The sequence below is a fragment of the Tribolium madens genome, unplaced genomic scaffold (assembly GCF_015345945.1).
Source record: "Tribolium madens isolate multiple individuals breed KSU strain unplaced genomic scaffold, Tmad_KSU_1.1 Scaffold_96;HRSCAF=242;Tcas5.2_LG5, whole genome shotgun sequence".
Lineage (NCBI taxonomy): Eukaryota > Metazoa > Arthropoda > Insecta > Coleoptera > Tenebrionidae > Tribolium > Tribolium madens.
The window spans coordinates 3,770,183-3,787,882 of NW_025401068.1; the positions used below are offsets into that span (position 1 = coordinate 3,770,183).

General features: G+C 31.1%; 2 protein-coding genes across 4 annotated transcripts in view; one reads left to right on the forward strand and one right to left on the reverse strand.

The window, feature by feature from the left end:
- The window catches only part of LOC123013783, a 29,169-nt gene extending 12,168 nt beyond the window's left edge, over nt 1–17,001 (reverse strand). The window contains exons 1-4 of one of the 3 annotated variants that reach the window (XM_044412560.1): nt 16,934–17,001; nt 16,769–16,818; nt 13,928–14,082; nt 3,864–4,062 (exon numbers count right to left, since the gene is read on the reverse strand). In XM_044412560.1, the coding sequence (XP_044268495.1) occupies nt 3,864–4,062; nt 13,928–13,937 (209 nt within the window). In that variant the 5' untranslated portion in view covers nt 13,938–14,082; nt 16,769–16,818; nt 16,934–17,001. Of the gene's footprint in view, nt 1–3,863; nt 4,063–13,927; nt 14,307–16,768 lie in introns of those variants that run through there. The other 2 variants (XM_044412561.1, XM_044412562.1) reach the window with 2 other exon arrangements.
- LOC123013782 (midasin) overlaps nt 1–17,700 on the forward strand; it is a 78,165-nt gene that overhangs the window by 27,318 nt on the left and 33,147 nt on the right. The gene's annotated exons all lie outside the window — the stretch shown is intronic.

The window sequence follows — 17,700 nt, forward strand, 5'->3', positions numbered from 1 at the left end:
AGTGGCTCTTCTCTCATCGCTCGTAAAAATGTTATTTTCATTCTCATTTCTAGAATAATTTATTTTTTATTTTGGTATACAGCCGGCATCGTTATTCATTAAAACGCAATATTTTAAGCAGAATTTTATAATTTAGCGGTGTTAAACACTAATTATTTTTGTTATTCGGGAAACGAAATTAATTTCTCGATGAAAGACATTTTTTTAGTTTTGCCGCTTCCAATTAAAGAATTGTAGAGTTGAATTACTGACATTTAAAATTCGATAGAAAATTTAAATTAAACCATGAAGGACAATTATTTTTAATCAAACTGCTTTAATGACAAGCCAAGAGAAGATATTTTTTGTCAACTGATTATGCTACTTATTTACGTTCACACTTTAAAACAAAATTTTTGAAAAAATAAATGTATGGTTCTTACAAAGGTGACAAGTTGTATTTTATGTGCAACCGCTTATTTTATCATTTATATACCTTCATTATAATGTTTATGGTCGTGTTTGATTAAAAGGAAGAGTTTCTTCTATTTCTAAAAGCAGTTTTTTTTTTCTTTATTTAATTTGTTGGACGAAACTTTGAAAACGAAGTCTACGTTGCATTTTTTTTAAATTTTGAATTAAAATAATGAATACAAATTGAATTTTATTTATTTTAAGGGAGTTGCACTTGTAAATAAATTATGTATGATTTAGATTATATTCTAGTGTAATCAAGTAAGAAATTTTTGTTAAAGATAATTAATAATGAATTGTTGTTTTTATTTCCTAACACATGTATGATCACATTTTTTAAATTATTTTTCCTACGGTCCTAAGAAACTAAGTTTTTCAGAAAGAAAAAAAAATGCTGCTAGAGTTAATGGGGAAACTGGGCTAACAAGAGAAATTGTTAGTTTTGAAATTTTTGTTTCTGGATCATGGAAAAATTTTCAATCTTAAATTTTAAATAAAGGTATTGAGTTAGCAATCAATTTTTTACTAAAAAAGTTTTATTTGTATGTATTTCACTGGAGGAAAGTGTCTTTTTCTCGAGCAGTAACTTCCACCTATGGGAGGAAAAGATACACTTTTCTCTCTTGTAACATAAGTAACTTAAATATTGTTTGTGTCCAACTTGTTCATCATAGGATGTATTCATATTTTACTTCTTTTTTGAATCAGCTGTCGTTTAATTAAATTAAATTTTCATGAGCTACTTTTGATTTTTTCTCTTGAGATTGAAAGTTTTGTACATTTGAATTTCTTTCTTTCACTTCCCCGTCGTCGATGGCTTGTTATTGTACCCGTGACGCAAATATAAGACATAATAAATGTTGACATAAATCCAAGCGAAATGTGTATGTGCTGTCGAATAATATTGCATCGGAAATATGGGAGATTTATGCATATCTAATAAAAAGAAATCTTTTGGACGCCATATTTGCGAGAAATATCGTGGGCTTAGTATGTGTCTGTTTTAATACATTATTCACACGAAGATACATGATGGTTCAAATTTTGTATTTTTTATAATAATAGCAAAACCAACGAAGTCAAATGAATTATTATTATTAGGTATTTACCACAAAGCCAGTTATTTTAGTCACCCTGTAAAATTTAAAGCTCCGTATAAATCGCCAGTTATTAACCGCCGCAACTTGGGCAATAAAGTCGCAGCTCATAAAGCATCACACATCAGATTTAAACCGAACCTTTTACTTTATTACATCCTCATACGAGGCGGTGTTAAACGGCTCCGATTCTGCGAATTCTGCGACTTGTGACAAATGCCTCCAGCTCCAGATTGTGGCCTTTTTTCACTGTATATTTGAAGAGCTCTGTTTTCCAACACCTGTGGCGTTTAATAATTGAGCGACTTGCGGGAAAAGTTTATTGACAATACCACTTAACGCTTCCACTTTATTCATCATCTCCAAATGAAATTTTCACAACGTACCGTAGCTAATTCCGTGAAAATTCGTGAGTAAATCGCGCGGAAACTTGGCTCCGGTTTTGTTAGTCGAGTGTTGTCAAACGTTAAAGTAACAGAGACGTCTCAGTTCCGGCGATTCCGGTCTGTTGTGCACTTGAAAAGGGGCCGCTGCACCTTCCGGTCGGCTTTTTCAAAATGCCAGACGGGAGATGGAAATTTTTCAAAAAAAGAGGTTATTAAAGGGACAATCATTTTAGAAGATGTACTTTATGGAGTGAAAGTTAATTTGCGAGACTGCAGTACGATTGTCTTGGGGGAAATGGAGAAGATGAGGCGGTTAGATTTTGAGATAATTCTTTTTGCGCTAATATAGGGGCGATGTAATTAGCTGAGTCCCGCAGGAGTGACGAAATGCACCAGAGATGGCTTTAAAAGCGTTGCGTTCGACTTAAAGCGGGGTTTTCTTTTTACTCGGCGATGTGGAAGGCTGCTAAAGTGATGTTGATGGAAGATGAGCTACTTTTTTTTTTTCAAAGTATTGCAATAATTTGAGCTATTTTAACACAAGAGAAGCTTAAATGCTTTCTTTGCTGACTAAAGTTGTTTTTCTCGTTCGTTCACACTTTGATAAGCGCTTATATGGAACTAATTTTGAAACAATTTCTCGGTGTTGCATCATAAGATAATTATGGAATTAATTAAACGAGTAATGAATTAGCACTTATTTGACGCTTATTTATTTTAAGGGTAATGTTGCTATTGAAAAAAAATTGAAGTAACAAAAATAAAAAGTTTCCAAAATTTTATTCTTCAAAATTTTTGTAGCAATTATTTTTATGGAATCAAATAGACCTAAAACACGCATATAATTTTTACTCAGTCTGTTCTAATCACAATATGAGACGAATTCTAACAAGTGGAATATAATACCAGTTTTTAAATTGAAATGGAACAATACGTATTTTAAATTTATCATATAAAAACCAATATTTTTATTAGTGGGTATTAATGCGAGTATGATTCTAATAGCTGTAAGCTTTATGGACGCTAATTTCACAATTGTACATCAAAGCCTGAATAATATTTTACTCGATTTCTGCAGAATATTAAAAATGACATTAGTTTTGTCGATTTTATTTTATGAAATATATAAATCGCTTTTATAACGTCATTTTTTTTTATTTTTTATATTTTATACCAGGTACTATCTAACTTTGTTCAAGAGACTTCCATAATCCCATTTTGCAGAGCCAAACAGCCCTGAAATGGTAATTTAAATTCAGCAGAAGTAAAAAGAACGTGTACTGGAATTTATCCAGATATGTTGGTATGCAGCACTGTGTAAAGAATTCGAATATTAATACATTCCATACTGGATAATATCTTTGTCAAATTAATATGACAATTAGTCTGACCTTAAAATATTGAGCTAATTTAACTAATTTGTCATAATTTAAAGAGTAGAATTAAAATAATTAACTAATTTAGAAGTTTGGAGTAATGTGATGAGAGACAAGAACGCAGGAACCGGATTCTGTTCATCTTTATTTTATTTAAATGTAAATTTTCGCCTTTCAGTCGCTTTCACAAGAGTCGGATTTGTGAGTAAATTTTTGTTTACATTTCCATTAGAATAAATATTTTGTGAACAACTGAAATGTATTTTTTTATCTCACATTGAGTTTATTGTAAAAATATTTTGTTGGTATTTCAAGACATAAAAAGTCGAAATGAAACACTAAAAATACTGGCGCTCTCAATCAAGCCGAAAGTTAGTCTTTGGGATCCTCCCCAAGTTGGGGATTTGTCCAGAGTGTTTTTTGTCCGAAAGCAAAGTTTGTATATTGCCGGGAATACAAATGAAACCTCCATCGGTTAGTTTGTGAGTTAGTCTGTATTGTTGTCGAGTTTTATAAGGCTCGTAAAATATGAAAGAGCCAGCTTGACTTACCTTCGGAGCTGTCTGTTGGCGAGTATAACTCCCATGAGCGCTATATTGGCGGCCATTCCCATCGTTCCTAAGGCGAATATCAACGCAGCTTCTGCGGTCCCTCCAGGATGACATTGGAAAACCTTGGTGGCATTGAGACTTGCATTGGCAACTGAACTTCCGAAGCGCAGGTTGGCACCTATCATCGCCACCGCAGAACCTGTCACGGAATTTCGGTTTAACGCAGTTCAGCTACATCAACAGCCCGACCGCAAACCCCATGAATCACTTCACGTTTCAAGAACAGAAGCGAAATGCGACAGTGGAATGTGAATTTTAAAACAGGCCTGATGTGGCCCTTTGTTATGACGGAATTATGAATGTGTGTTTCCTACAACTGCTAAAAAAATTTAATGTGAGCGGAAAAGACCACATTACACATAGAAGAACGTGTTGTCAAATTCGCTCTATTTGTGATTTTACTGTGATTTCGGAGTTTGTTTTTAATACTTCGAGAAATTCTGTTTTTCACACTTTACCCAGTTTTATAATCAATATTACGATTATTAAGACGGAACAAGAAATGTACACATAAATACATAGTTTTTAGCTCATTTTGAAACTGGAGGAAAATTAGTATACAGTTTTTAAAAATTAGTTGAGGACTATAACTTCTAAAAAGGAATGTCTGTTTTTTTAAGTTTTGGAAAATAAACAAAAAGAAATGATTGTTTTATGTCTTAAGGAGGTAATTCGTGCTTAGAAAGTGTAGTATATTTCATACAAAATTTTTCTAATTTTTTTTTTACTTGATGACAAGTTTCCACAAGTTAAAATGTTAAAAGCAATCAAAATCGAAGTCTTTTATAGTTTATACTTATTTTTGGCAACTTTAAAGTTTAAATATTTCGGATTTTTTCTTTTATTTATTTTTATTTAATTTACTATTAATGAAAATTTATATTTGTTTTGATTATTGTTGATCCTTTTCTTAAAAAGTTGTTAAAGTTGAGTATAGAAACCTAAAGGAAGTAACAAAAGATCGTAATTTTGTTGGAAAATTGGTTATGTGCGGAAATTTTTTCTATTGTTCCAAAAGATAAATTTTGTAGCCCGGCGCATCCACCATTTATAGTCCACTTGTTTATCCGTTTATTTTTAAGTTTATTACTTCTATTTTAATTAAAATTAAACCAGAAATACTTATTACTTACAGTTCTATTTCAATAATGACACAATATTTTTTTAATAATTGTTTTTAATTTTTTGTTTATTTTTATATTTCAAAAGCTTCAGTCGCGTTTTCGTATTTTTATTCCGTTAATAGGGACTCTATTCTCTTAGCAAAGTGGCTTGCATTCTTTATTTTCATAGTTTTATTAATCCATTTCCGTCGTAATTTGCTCCAAATTTTACTTCCACTCTATTACATGCATTTCTAGTATACTTTTTCGTCGTTGTTGCAAATCTTGGGAATGAAAACAGCTGTGAGGGCTGTGAGTAGAAATTGCATTTTTTAGTTAATAAAATTGATTCGCGTTGTTGAATATTTTTAGAAATTCTGTTTTGAGTTCATATATTTAGTTTTATAATCAATTTTAGAGGACGGAACAAGAAACTTTGTTGAAATCTAAGTATTTTAATATTCACTATGAAACTGGACAGAATGGCATTAAATTTTTGAAAATTAGTTTAGAACTTTGTAATTTATGAGGACGAAAAAGAAAGTTATTTAGAAGGACGTAATCTCAAGAGGCCAACTTTCCTGAAAGAACTGAATGTGATTTCACTGCCAAATAGGTTTTAATTAAAAGAGAAAAAAAAATGATTTACAGGAAAATTACATTGATAAATGATTTATTGGTGTCAAGGCTTTTTCCTTAATTTTGAACTTTGTTTTGATAAGGCAATTCGTAAAGTACAGGCTTTTTACAATTAGCATTTTATAACATACAGTAAGATGTAAAAATAAACCAGTATCAAATACGTTAACAATCAGTGTTTTTTTGCTTACATGTAGTGACTTTCATTGGTTTAAAACGTCTCATTTGTTGCTGTAAAAAATAAATTTATTTGCATAAATATTTAAGAGTATTTTTTTTATTGAAATTGAAGTTTAGCGAAGCTGACAATTTGTACAATTCCTTACCTTAGAAAAGTTACATTTTTATTATTTATTCAGAATTGTTCAATATTAACAAGTTTACAAACTACTGTATGTTAAATATTTTGATTCAGAAGTAATGGGGGTAATGGGACAAATGTAGTTTTCAATAGTTTATTTATATATTTCGAAAGTTTCAGTGATGTTTTTCGTATTTTTACTCTTTAATAAGACTTTTTCTCGTCAAAGTGCTCCAAATCTTCTATTTTATAGTGTTATTAATCAATCCCCAAATTTTTGCTTCTACGCTATTTTCTGCATTCTCCATGTACACTTTTTGTCACAAGTGCTGGAAATTGAGACAGCTGTGAGGGCGGTTTGCGTACAAGTAGAAATCGCATTTTTTGGTCACAGTTTAATAAAATTGATTCGGGTTGTTGGATATTTCTCCGTTTCTGTGTAAACGTCTGTGTTTGATAAGCATCAAATTTCGCCAAGGGTTGTTTCTCGAATACGTGATAAATTCCTAGGAGGAACGATGCGTGTTTTTTCCGTCCGGTCCTTTCAGCAACACTCCTGCGCCCGATAAAATTCTAATCGAATGGGTAATATTCAGACATTTATATACAGTCTGAGCCTTCGGGATAAGGCACTGATTTTGAATTTTTCCTTTCCAACCATTTCAACCACAATATCTGTGATATGACACGATTTTACTTAAGGGAATTTAAATTAGTCCGGGTTTACTTTTAAATTTTCTACTAATCGGAATGAAAGGAAGAACGAAGGTAGCGTCACTGATAAGGCTGGTAATTACTAGGATAAATTTATTCCTGGAAGCTTCCCCTTCGATAGAATTAATCGGTTCTTTTGTTGAAACTTCCTCGCAATAAGGTCGCTATCACGTCCCCGCATTTCACTGTGTTCCACAAATGACACAATTTTTTAATTTCACCGACTTCACTGTCAAAATATCTGCAGCACGAGAATTGTCATTAAAAGCATTCGCATCAAAATTTCAGCAGTAACTTTTAATCCCGCCGTCAAGTTCCTGCATTGCAGGAAGTCTTAAAGAATTAATAATTAACCAGCGATCTTAAAAGGTACTTGCCCTTCGTGTTCACCTTAATTCCCTTGTTCTTGTTCTGTTAATAATACAAAACATGGTTGTAAAGTGGGCTTAGTTATACCATCGATTGAGACAAATTCGTCCTATTTAAATTCCCTGATAAATGTTGAACAATTCCCAAAAGACTCTTGGGATTTAATTCCATGTCCGTGTGATTTGTTTCTGATACTGCCACTGTCCGTCTGATAAAAGCACGCGATCAGAGTAAATTGATGTCCAGTAATTTTCTTTTTCTTGAGAATACAAATAGAGGCTTTTAAGAATTTTTAACGAGGATTATGCATCAAAAAAGATGCGGAGGCACATATAAAGCTTGTTTTGTTGGCGTCTCATTTCAGCTTCCTTAATAACAGAATGAAAATTAGTAAGGAAAAACAACAATGGGAGGCCAATAAGTGCGCTGTTGTGATTCAAATTTTGCGAATTAATGTTCAAAAAAAATTAAATGTGAATTTCAGTTTTAAAAACTTAGCTGTAATTGAATTATTATGCCTGGAAGTTTGTGTTTTATTCAAGAAATAGGCGAAACAAATATTGAATAATGCATGAAATTTTCTTAGTCAGGAGTAATCATTCCAAGCGAGACTGTTTCACAGAATTGGGTTTTGTTCTGCATTCGTATAATATAATTTACAGTTTTATTTCTATTTGGTTTAATAAACTGAATCCATAAAACTTCTAAGATTTAACTATCGGTCAAAAAAAGCAATAAGCATTTCCGTTAAAAAATAAACAAATAAAATAAATTTTTGTTGAATTTAAGGACTTCTTAACACTTCTTTTTTTTTTCTTGATTTGTACATTTATGTTACATTTTCAATTGACTTACTATAAATATTAGCTACAATAATTATTATTTATGATTGTTGAGTCTAAAGATAATTATACCACTACTTACTATACGATTTTTGAAGCAATAAGTTGTAAAAACATCAACGATTGAAAAGAAACTCTTGCTGCATTTGCTTTTTGTCACAAAGATTGTTTTTATTGTAAAATGCATGGTTTGTTTTTGAAATGAAAGATGAATTTTCTTGTCTCGCACATCCACCATTTTTGGTCCATATAACTTGTTATTAAATTTTGTAATTTTAAGTATCGTAGTTAATTATTTTATACGAAAATTTATGTTATCTGATGCTTTATTGCTACTAAGTTTTAGTGTCTTACTCGACTTCTCATTTCAAAATTGAGTAAACTTTGCTACTGTAAAAATTATCTCATTGGGAACGACAACAAATTGGTGCTGCTGACAAGACTTGAGATAAATCTTTGCAATTGAGAGAGTTTATTTTCTCTTATTTTCTTTTAGTTCTTGTGGTGTAAAGTTATTACCCGTAGAGAAGTTGTTAGTGTTACGATAATAGAAATCTTATCTCTATGTATATTTGACGTCTTTTTATTCTCTCAATTGAATTAAGTAAAATCGTTTTCGTGGAACTCGATTTGAATAAAGTTTGTTGAAATGTATAATTCATGTGAATGCACTTGCGAACAGGATTTTATTCGTCACACAGATAAACACGTATGTGAACAAACGCAATAAATGTAATACAGTTTAGTTGTTAAAGGTTGTGCACCATCAAACTCATAACAAGTAAAAGTCCTCTCGGGAGGAACTCCGTTCCCTTATCAAGTTTATTTCCACTGGGTGGAGAGTAAATCTTTTCTTGAAATAAAAGCAATATTTATCTCGAATACAGAACGTCGGCATTACACCCCCAGATAAACAAACCAACCGACAAGGAAATAATAGTTTTATATAGGTCGCAAAGATAGATGCTTTTAACGTATCCGACAAATATTTCGGATGGCCTTATCGGATTAGGTCGACGGATTTATTCGACAACACCCCTCGAGGATTGATATCTCTTCTTGTCGTTTCACATGCAAATGTTTCAGGATTTTGCCCTTTTTGTAGGTAATACAAACGTGACACAAAGTTTGTTCCCACCTGACCCCCAAGCATTAGGTGGGGAATAATTTAACAAGTTTTTGAAGGACGCGTAAAATGCAATTTACATGTAGATTATAAACAAACAGGGAACAGTTTGTGGTTGTCTTTTTCTTTATAACGTGCACGAGTTTGGTGCGGTCGAAACAACTGTTTCAACATGAATATTTTAATGTGAAATGGCCGCCAAATGCATTTTGCAATAATTAAAATCGCTTGTCAAAATTATGTGTTTTAATAGAAACTAACAATTTTTGTTTGGATTTTAATTTTATGAATTAATTTTGATGAATTTTGATTACGGTTTAGTTTTTGCATTAGTAAATTATCTAGGTACAATCTAAATTGTCGTTTAGTGTTTTCGAATTACAAAACAATTAATCCAGCTGTCATTTATATTTGCCGCAACTTCATTCAAACTGATTCTAAAATTGTGTAAACGAGGGTCGAGTAAATAAATTCACTACCATTCCATAACAACCTTTATAATTTTAACACGAAAATTGTATTTAAAAAAGATCGTGTTTATAACTTTCCCACTAGTTCAATTTGAAAAAGAAACAGACATGAGTTTTCCATTTTCTTGTAGGTTTATCTTGAATCAGTTTCGATGTTCACGTATATCGAAATTGTAAGATTTTATGACTAGTTGGAACATTCTGGTTAATGCTTTATTTTATTTTCAGATTTATTTGAAAACTTGGTAAATGTATTATTACTTTTGTTATCAATTGTCTTAAAAAACTAAATTTATAATTGACCGTTTGATTAATTTTTTATACATTTTTACACATATTGCGAATACATACATTTTCTATAATAAAATTCTTTTTTCCCAGTTATTTCCACAGTACTTTAAACGATCATAACTCAGTTTTTTAAATGGCACTCCTTACATTTTATTTCACCATTTTGTTCTTCTTTACCTCATTTTCACCCTATATGGCAATAATATTTTATACTAATCTTTATCGATTTTTTACGAAAAAAGTGAATTTAAATTCTTTCAAACCTAATGGGTAGCACTTTACATAGTAATAATATCTGATCAATGTAACATAGTTAGAAAAAAAATTATGTTAACTTGTTAGTTGTTATTTATATTAAGAACAATTTTGAGGCTCTTAAAAAACGGTTAAAAAATATTGGTTCAATAATTTTTAATTGATTTTTATTTCAATTCTTCAATTTCTGAATAGTTTGGAGAGTTTTGATATTAAAAAAATAAGAGAGAATTTGCTGTTCTCCTTAAATAAATATTTTCTTTATATATTTTTTATTTTTTGAGAATATTTCTGGCCTTGGATTAATTAAACAAAAACTTTATTTTCTTACATTATAGTAGGAAGATAAACATCAGTTAAATTTTATGTTTTGTCCTGATTGCAATACAAAGTCGTTAACATTTGTGTTTTTTTGACCAGACATTTAATACACAAGGCTTTGCTACCACCGACTTTAACCATTATGAACTTGTTTATCTGCACCTCAAACTAATAAGTTCGCCAATAACCCGAGCTTTGGTCTTTCCTAACCCAATATTAATAAACTTTGACCGAACTTAATCCACATGATATCAATCATATTTTTCTCCAAAAATCAACTTTATTTAAACCAATAAACCTCGTTTTTGTCGTGATTTCTAGATACTTAATCAAATCTTATCGCCAGCTATCGTTACACGATCTAATCAATCATTTAACAAAGTTTCTTATGTCTTATATCTGGTACGAAGCCATTAAGAGCTTTCAAGAGCTTTTGTTGGTGAAACTTGATGCCTGATGAAGTATCTACAGACATGTCTGGTGCAGCTGTGATTAATTCGAAAAGAAATTCTTTACATGAACAAATGGCTAACGTTACAATTTGCGAAATTAATTAAGAAATTTAATTTAATTAGTTTTCTTCGATTTTAACTGGTAATGAGAGGCGAAAAAACGATGATGCCGTTTTAATTAACTTTGCAAAACTTTTCCCAGATTTTTATCTCGTAAAAAAACAGTAATCAAAAGAACTTTCTTGGTTATTATTTTAAGAAATTGGAGTTATTATTAAACGTTAAGTAAAATTAGTGTCGAGCTTTCACGAGTTGAGCGCAATCTTTGGCAGTGATGTACTTTATGTAATTACCCAAATTCAGGTAGAGACGTTTATAATGGAGCCTCATTTGTAGAGAGTCAAGATTCCTGTTTCATTTCCTCTACTGATTACCTCGCATATTACAAAAGTAATTCCAGTTTTTTTTATTTTAACCCAATTTTTTTTTTAATTCTAAGCATCAAGGGTAATAAACTGTTCGAGAAAACGAGACACAGATGTCGAAGTAGGTTAACAAAGTACATTTATCATGGTCTCCTTTGCGCTTTAATTCGTCTAAACGTTCGAGAAGACGAAAAACAGTCAAGCTCTAGCAAATATTATTTGAGTACTAATAGAATTTTATTTTAGAGTTTGTCGAATTGAATGGCAATAATTTCATTATTAAGTCGATTATTTTGACGCGGAAATAACTGCAAATGTAATTAAAACTCTCATCGCAAAATTTAATCTTGAGCTGATGGCAACATTCGATATATGAGAAAAGTTGGTTGCGAGAAAAAGTTTCATCTAGGGAATTAGGACCGAAAAACATTGTTGTTTAGTTTAGCGCCTATAATAGCCCACTGACAAAATTTATCGCTCCACGAGACGAAAAAATTTCATTTTCTTAAAATTTTCCTAATTACATGAAATCTTTTTTTTCTCTGGCAGGGTTTTAGAGAACTCGCAAGAGTCTATTAGTGAGATTGAGGAAGATTCATTTATTTTTATTATTAAAAAAGGTTTTTGTCTGGTTTCACCGATCAGGAATGTTTTAATACCAACTTTTTCTTTTATTCGGTTGAAATCACGAGGGATTACTAGAGACATAAGAATTCTTGATTCTTTTAGTGGAGTGGGAGTTTCCCTGCTTGTTGCAGAATTATTTTCGATGATTCCGAATTTAAAAAGCTCTAAAACTCGAGCCGTTGCTTCGATGAGCACTCACGTAAACATGAGGCAGGTGTAAATCTTCTCGACCACTCCATGTAAATTATTCGTGCGAAAAGTTTACGTTAAGCGGTTCTCGACATTTACATAATTTTCGCGGAAAACTTTTCCGACTTGAATCGGCCGAATTCAGTCATTTATTTCTTCAAAACAAACCTTCCATAACCGGCTGTAAATTTACTCAACTTTTACACTTCCACTCTTGCAGATTTGGAAAATTCATAGGCATGCCAAAGTCGGTTAATTTCACCAAATAGATTGGTGTCTTGTAATATAGAATTTTTATTCTAATAAGAAGAGATATCTCGACGCAGATGTAATTTATCATCGTCTGCTTCGGGGAAAAAAACGTGAGTTTACGCCTACTTTTTGTCCGTAAAAAATTATTGCACATATTAATTTCGAATTTACTATGCTGGAGATGACATAATGTAAATTGCATTGTGCATTGATAATGAGCAAAAAGCTCTTCTTTGATTTGGGTTAGTTGTGTGTTATATTATTAATTTTTGTGTTTCAACGATTGTAAATTTTACTATAAATTGCTTTTTTTGAAATGACCAACCATAATTTTGTATGAGTAGAAACTAAGTCAATGTTTCGTTGAGCTTGTTAATGGGAAAATTTCGTTGACTGTAAAGTTTCAGTTGAAGTCTTTGGGTACTTGTTTTAAGTGGAGTTGTAAGGATTTATTTTTAGGGTTTATGTCGAATACATTAAAGTCAGAGATAGTGCAAAGGACGATACTGTTAATTACTCGATATTGTTTTGTACGTGGGATAATAAGGGTGATATCATTGCTTCACGTATGAGAACGGAAAGGATAAAAGGATAATAGATGAGAAATTACAAACATTTATTTAATGGTTTTTGTTTTAAACGGAAATGTGTGATAATCTCACGGGAGAATGTTTTTACTAAAATTTACTTAAAATTAAGTGATATATATATCACTTGAAGAAAAAAACTTTTAGTTTAGGGTGTTTTAACTTTAAGACATGGTAAAAGTTGCTTAAATATCATTTTAAATTTTGATGGTCATCAAGCTACGACTATAATATGTGAAAAAAAAATCTTTTTGTTTATTGTAAAAATTTATCTGTGATCACCAATTTAGAAATAAAAAAGAGCAACGGAGAAGAATTTTTTTGTTGAATTTTAATGTAAACTGTTTTTCCTGATTAACATGTATTTTTGTGTTATTTTTGAATTACTCATTTACAACAATACTGATTTTCTTTGATTATAGTAACGAATAAAATGGTGGATGCGATTTACCGAAAGTAATTTTAAAATAATAAACAATTTCAGAGACAATAAAGTTACATTGTTTTTAGTTGTTTTTTTTTTTTTTGAATAATATTAGATTATCCAACTTTCGATCAATAGATGTAACCAAAACAAAGCACTAAACGCCAGAAATACTTTTGAATACAAAACCGAATTTTAAGTAGTTCTCGTTCTATATTTAGCCACCCCTGCAAGCTTGTTTTTCTAACTTTCTTAGATAACCAAAAGAGTATAACTTGTTTACGTTCCTAGACTAGAATTATTGAGTTAAAGATGTCTCGCGAAATTTTTTCTCATAATTTATTATGAAGATTATTAGAATGCGAGATGAATTTATTCATGAACTTATTAAATTATTTAAAGTAGCCAGTTTACTCAGCACACAATTTTGGAAGTTTTCACACGTAATTCTCGACAAACTTCTCAAATCTTTTTCAAATCAACAATTTTTTCGTAATTTATTGCTTTTGCAGGCAGATTTGTTTTAGAGTGATGGATAAATAATGTTTTTATTTTGTTATGAAATCATGGGGTTTGTGGTTTTCCTCATCCAATATTGGATTTGAGGAGATACTCACCAGCCGCCATTTTGTTCGTTTGTTCTTCTTGGCCTTATGACATTTCCTCTGGTCCATAAGTTAACAGCATGATTGATGGTTTTTCCGTTTATGTGTACACTTATTAACAGTCCACAAACACTTTATCTTATTGAATTAATCGAATTAAAAGTCACCTGTAATAAGTTGTTGTCTTCTAGTATCGTGTATCAAAACAGTAATATTGTAAAAGTTTTCGATATAATTCTGAAATTGCATTTTATGTGGGATTGTGTTTTATTGGGATTAGATTCAAAGATTGGATTCGAGCGCTACATCGGTCAGCAGTTCCATTTGATTAAGTTTGTAGTTATTGTGTCTCTTTAAGTATATGTAAATGTCGAAAGTAGGGATTATTGGAGAGGCGTATCAAAGTTACGTGCCCTACCGGTTGTTAGTGCTAATCAAGGTGTTTAATTACGTACAAAGTTCTCTCTCGTCTCGCTCACCCTTCACAGATTTGGAAGACAGTCGGAATGTGGCGCGAGAATTATCAGTGTTGTTTTAAGTCACATCTTGTGAGTTTTGCAAAATTTATACATCGGTCGAAAATGAAAGTGTCTAAATTATTTATGGGAAGGTAGACATATGAAATATGAGGCGGTTTAGTTGAAGACTAAACTTTTGTACGCTGCTGTTTATATACATAATTTTATAACCTAAACATTCCACAATGATACGACCCTTGTTCCGAATCAGAATTCGATACAAAAAGGGTTAGGTCACTGATTTCAAATAGATTCATTTGAATTTTGATTTATATTATTTCAAATTTTTTCATTTTCTTGGATCAATGCTGACGCATGGAGCAACCGTGTGACTTTTTATGACGGCTATTGATCTATTTTTCTAGGGGGATTCTTTCGCTGATTCGGTCTCTTTGAAATCACATAAACAAACTTAATGTAGGCTTTTTAGTGGCACTACTAAACTTCTGGAATTTTCACAGAATTTTTATAAAACAAAACTAAGGGATTTGCTGGTTTTTTATTGTTTTTTTTTATTTGTTTACAGAAGTTATTTTTTGTTGATTCTGAGAATTTAACTTTGTTTCAACGGATCAAACAGCATTGTATTAAACTCATAATTAATATGCTTTTATTGTGTTAATGAATTGACTTTGGAAAAAAGAGTAATAAATGATGAACTGCAAATTAAGTAATTTGGAAGATAATTTTTCGATGAGATTTGGAAGCTAACGTTATGAGAAATAATAGCTAATGACAAAAATTGTTCAGATTCTCTGTGTACAAAATTGCATATATTTTGCGATTTTTTATTTTCATATAAATTTTCTTACTTAATTACATTTCTGCAGTTCTATTTTGCTCCAAATTCAATTTCTACTGTTTTAGCAATTTTACAGCAATTTTGTTTGTATAATGTTCAAAAAATTGATGAATTTGTATTTATAAACCATTTTTGTATAGTTATTTGCGCTTTACTTTGAATTAATGAAGATAATGCAATTTTTATTATTTCTGGTGTCAAAAGAACACTTTTACATATATAATTTGTTTCATTCTTGTTTTTGAAATGTTAATTTTGAAATGTCACAGGTGTGTGTTTATAAAACAACAGACAACGCTTAATTCTCGGTACGTAATTAATGACAAGTGAATAAATTACCCTTTAAATTAAACTTATCATACGTCTGAACTTCATTTATCATCGTGTTTATATGAAAATCTGTGACTGACTGAATCTTCAAAGCACTTAAAGCTAATTTAGCAATGACAGTTTTCTTAAAGTCACTTCAATCAAAAAGATTAAAGATCAATTTCGAAAGTTTTGAATTACTTATTAACTTTATTTATTTTCTTTAATTCTGTTTGATACTTAATAAGAAATATTGTGAGAAAATGTAAATTATTTGACTTTGGAAAAATGAGACAATCATTAAGGAAAAGAATGAAGAAAAATCGTCTCACTGCTGCATTTGCTAACAAATATCCTAGAATGTTATTTCAGCTCGAGTGTTTCGTAAATGCAAATTTTGACAATGCATATCAGCAGATTCAACAATCATTTTAAATCGTAAATCTCTCTTGACTGGACGATTACAGTTATATCAAGGGATTGGATGTTGTTTGTTAAAAGACGATTTATTGACCGGATTATAATTTAACGTGGAATGTAAACGAACGTCCGAATTGGCGAACTTACGCAGCAACACAATAATCAAATACATTGTTTTTTTGGGACAAAATTCTACCGAAACCTTTGATTTCTTGTTCGTCATGAACAAAAAATGATGTCACATGATTTTAAATGAAAACACGTAAGAACGAAATGTTACATAGACCCAGGAGATTTGTTTTTTCATCGGAGACTCACTTTTTGAATCTTAAGAGAAGTTTTGCTACCTACTTGCACATTATGACTAAACACAAAACTGAAATAAAAATAATTTATTTGTTCCTTTAGGAGGGCAAAAAGCGTCTCTTTGCAAGGATTTGGATTAGTGCCAGAAACATTTCAAAATTCACAGTTTAACACAATCGATAACTGTACCACCAGCAAAAAGAAAATCGAAGCAGGTACGTCATCAGCTCTAATGGTCTTAAATAGTGTCAAGGAAGCTTCTCTGATAAGTTTTTCTTTAACTTAATCAAGTCGAGCGACTTGACCCAAATTTAAGTAAATGAAGCCCAAACTCGAGTCTAGCTTTCAATTTTTGCCGAAAATTTTAGTGTAATGATGCTGAACGCTCACCTCATTATTATACACTCAACACACTAACAATATATTACAATAAAATTTTAATTCAAAATTTTTTTCTGTAACTTAGTTCGCTTCAATAATCCCACCATTCCAACTTACAAGCCTCAGAAATCGTCGAGAGCTTAACGCATTAATTAATTTAGTAAACTCTGAAACCCAAATAATAATAATTTTAAGTTAGTAAAAATGAAGAGACGACGCACTCGGTTTTACTCGGGTGAATTTCACCCGTACCAATTCCGGGATTAATTAACGACACTTTACCGGAAGTTTTAAAATTCCGTGCGTCTAGCTAACTCCGGGCCGCTCTTCCGCATGTATTTGTGACGGAGATCGCGAGGATACTGCAGGGATGCTGTAACGTGTGCCACCCCATCGCTCTCGTGATATCCCAGGGGTGGATGCCGAGGTCTGCTCACGGAGGGTTATGCTCTTTAATTGGTCGGAATTTCGACGTTGAAGATTTTTTAAGATTCATTGTGTGGAAAGGTGATTATTTTTAAAAAAGGGAATTAAAAGTGGAAGAGTTGAGTTTTAATTCGGAATTTTTTTGGAGTAATTTATTATTAAATGTTTATTAATTGCTGTTAAAATACGAGTCTTGACTCTGTTTTAATTAAATATGTAAATTTTTTGATTCGTTTTGATACCCTTAAGAAAACGAAGTGGGGGATATAATAATTTTAAATACAATAACTTGTTTTCAAATTTAATTTTTCTTGTTTTTTTGAACAAATACAATATTGTGCAGATTGCGATCAGGAACGCTGAAAGTGTCTACACTATTAGTGTTAACGTTCTGAAACGTTAAGTGCTAAAAAGGTTTATTAGTTGCGGTCATTTACTCCCAAATGTATCGTGCGGAGCAAAATCGAACGTTGCTGATGCCAAAAAACTGTTTTTTTTTATGAATTTGCTATAGTGTGGACATTTTTATTATTTATTTTAGATCAAATTTAATGGAATTATTTCTAGAGAAAAATATAATATGGAGGAATTTAAAAAAAATTAAAACTTTTATTATTTATGAC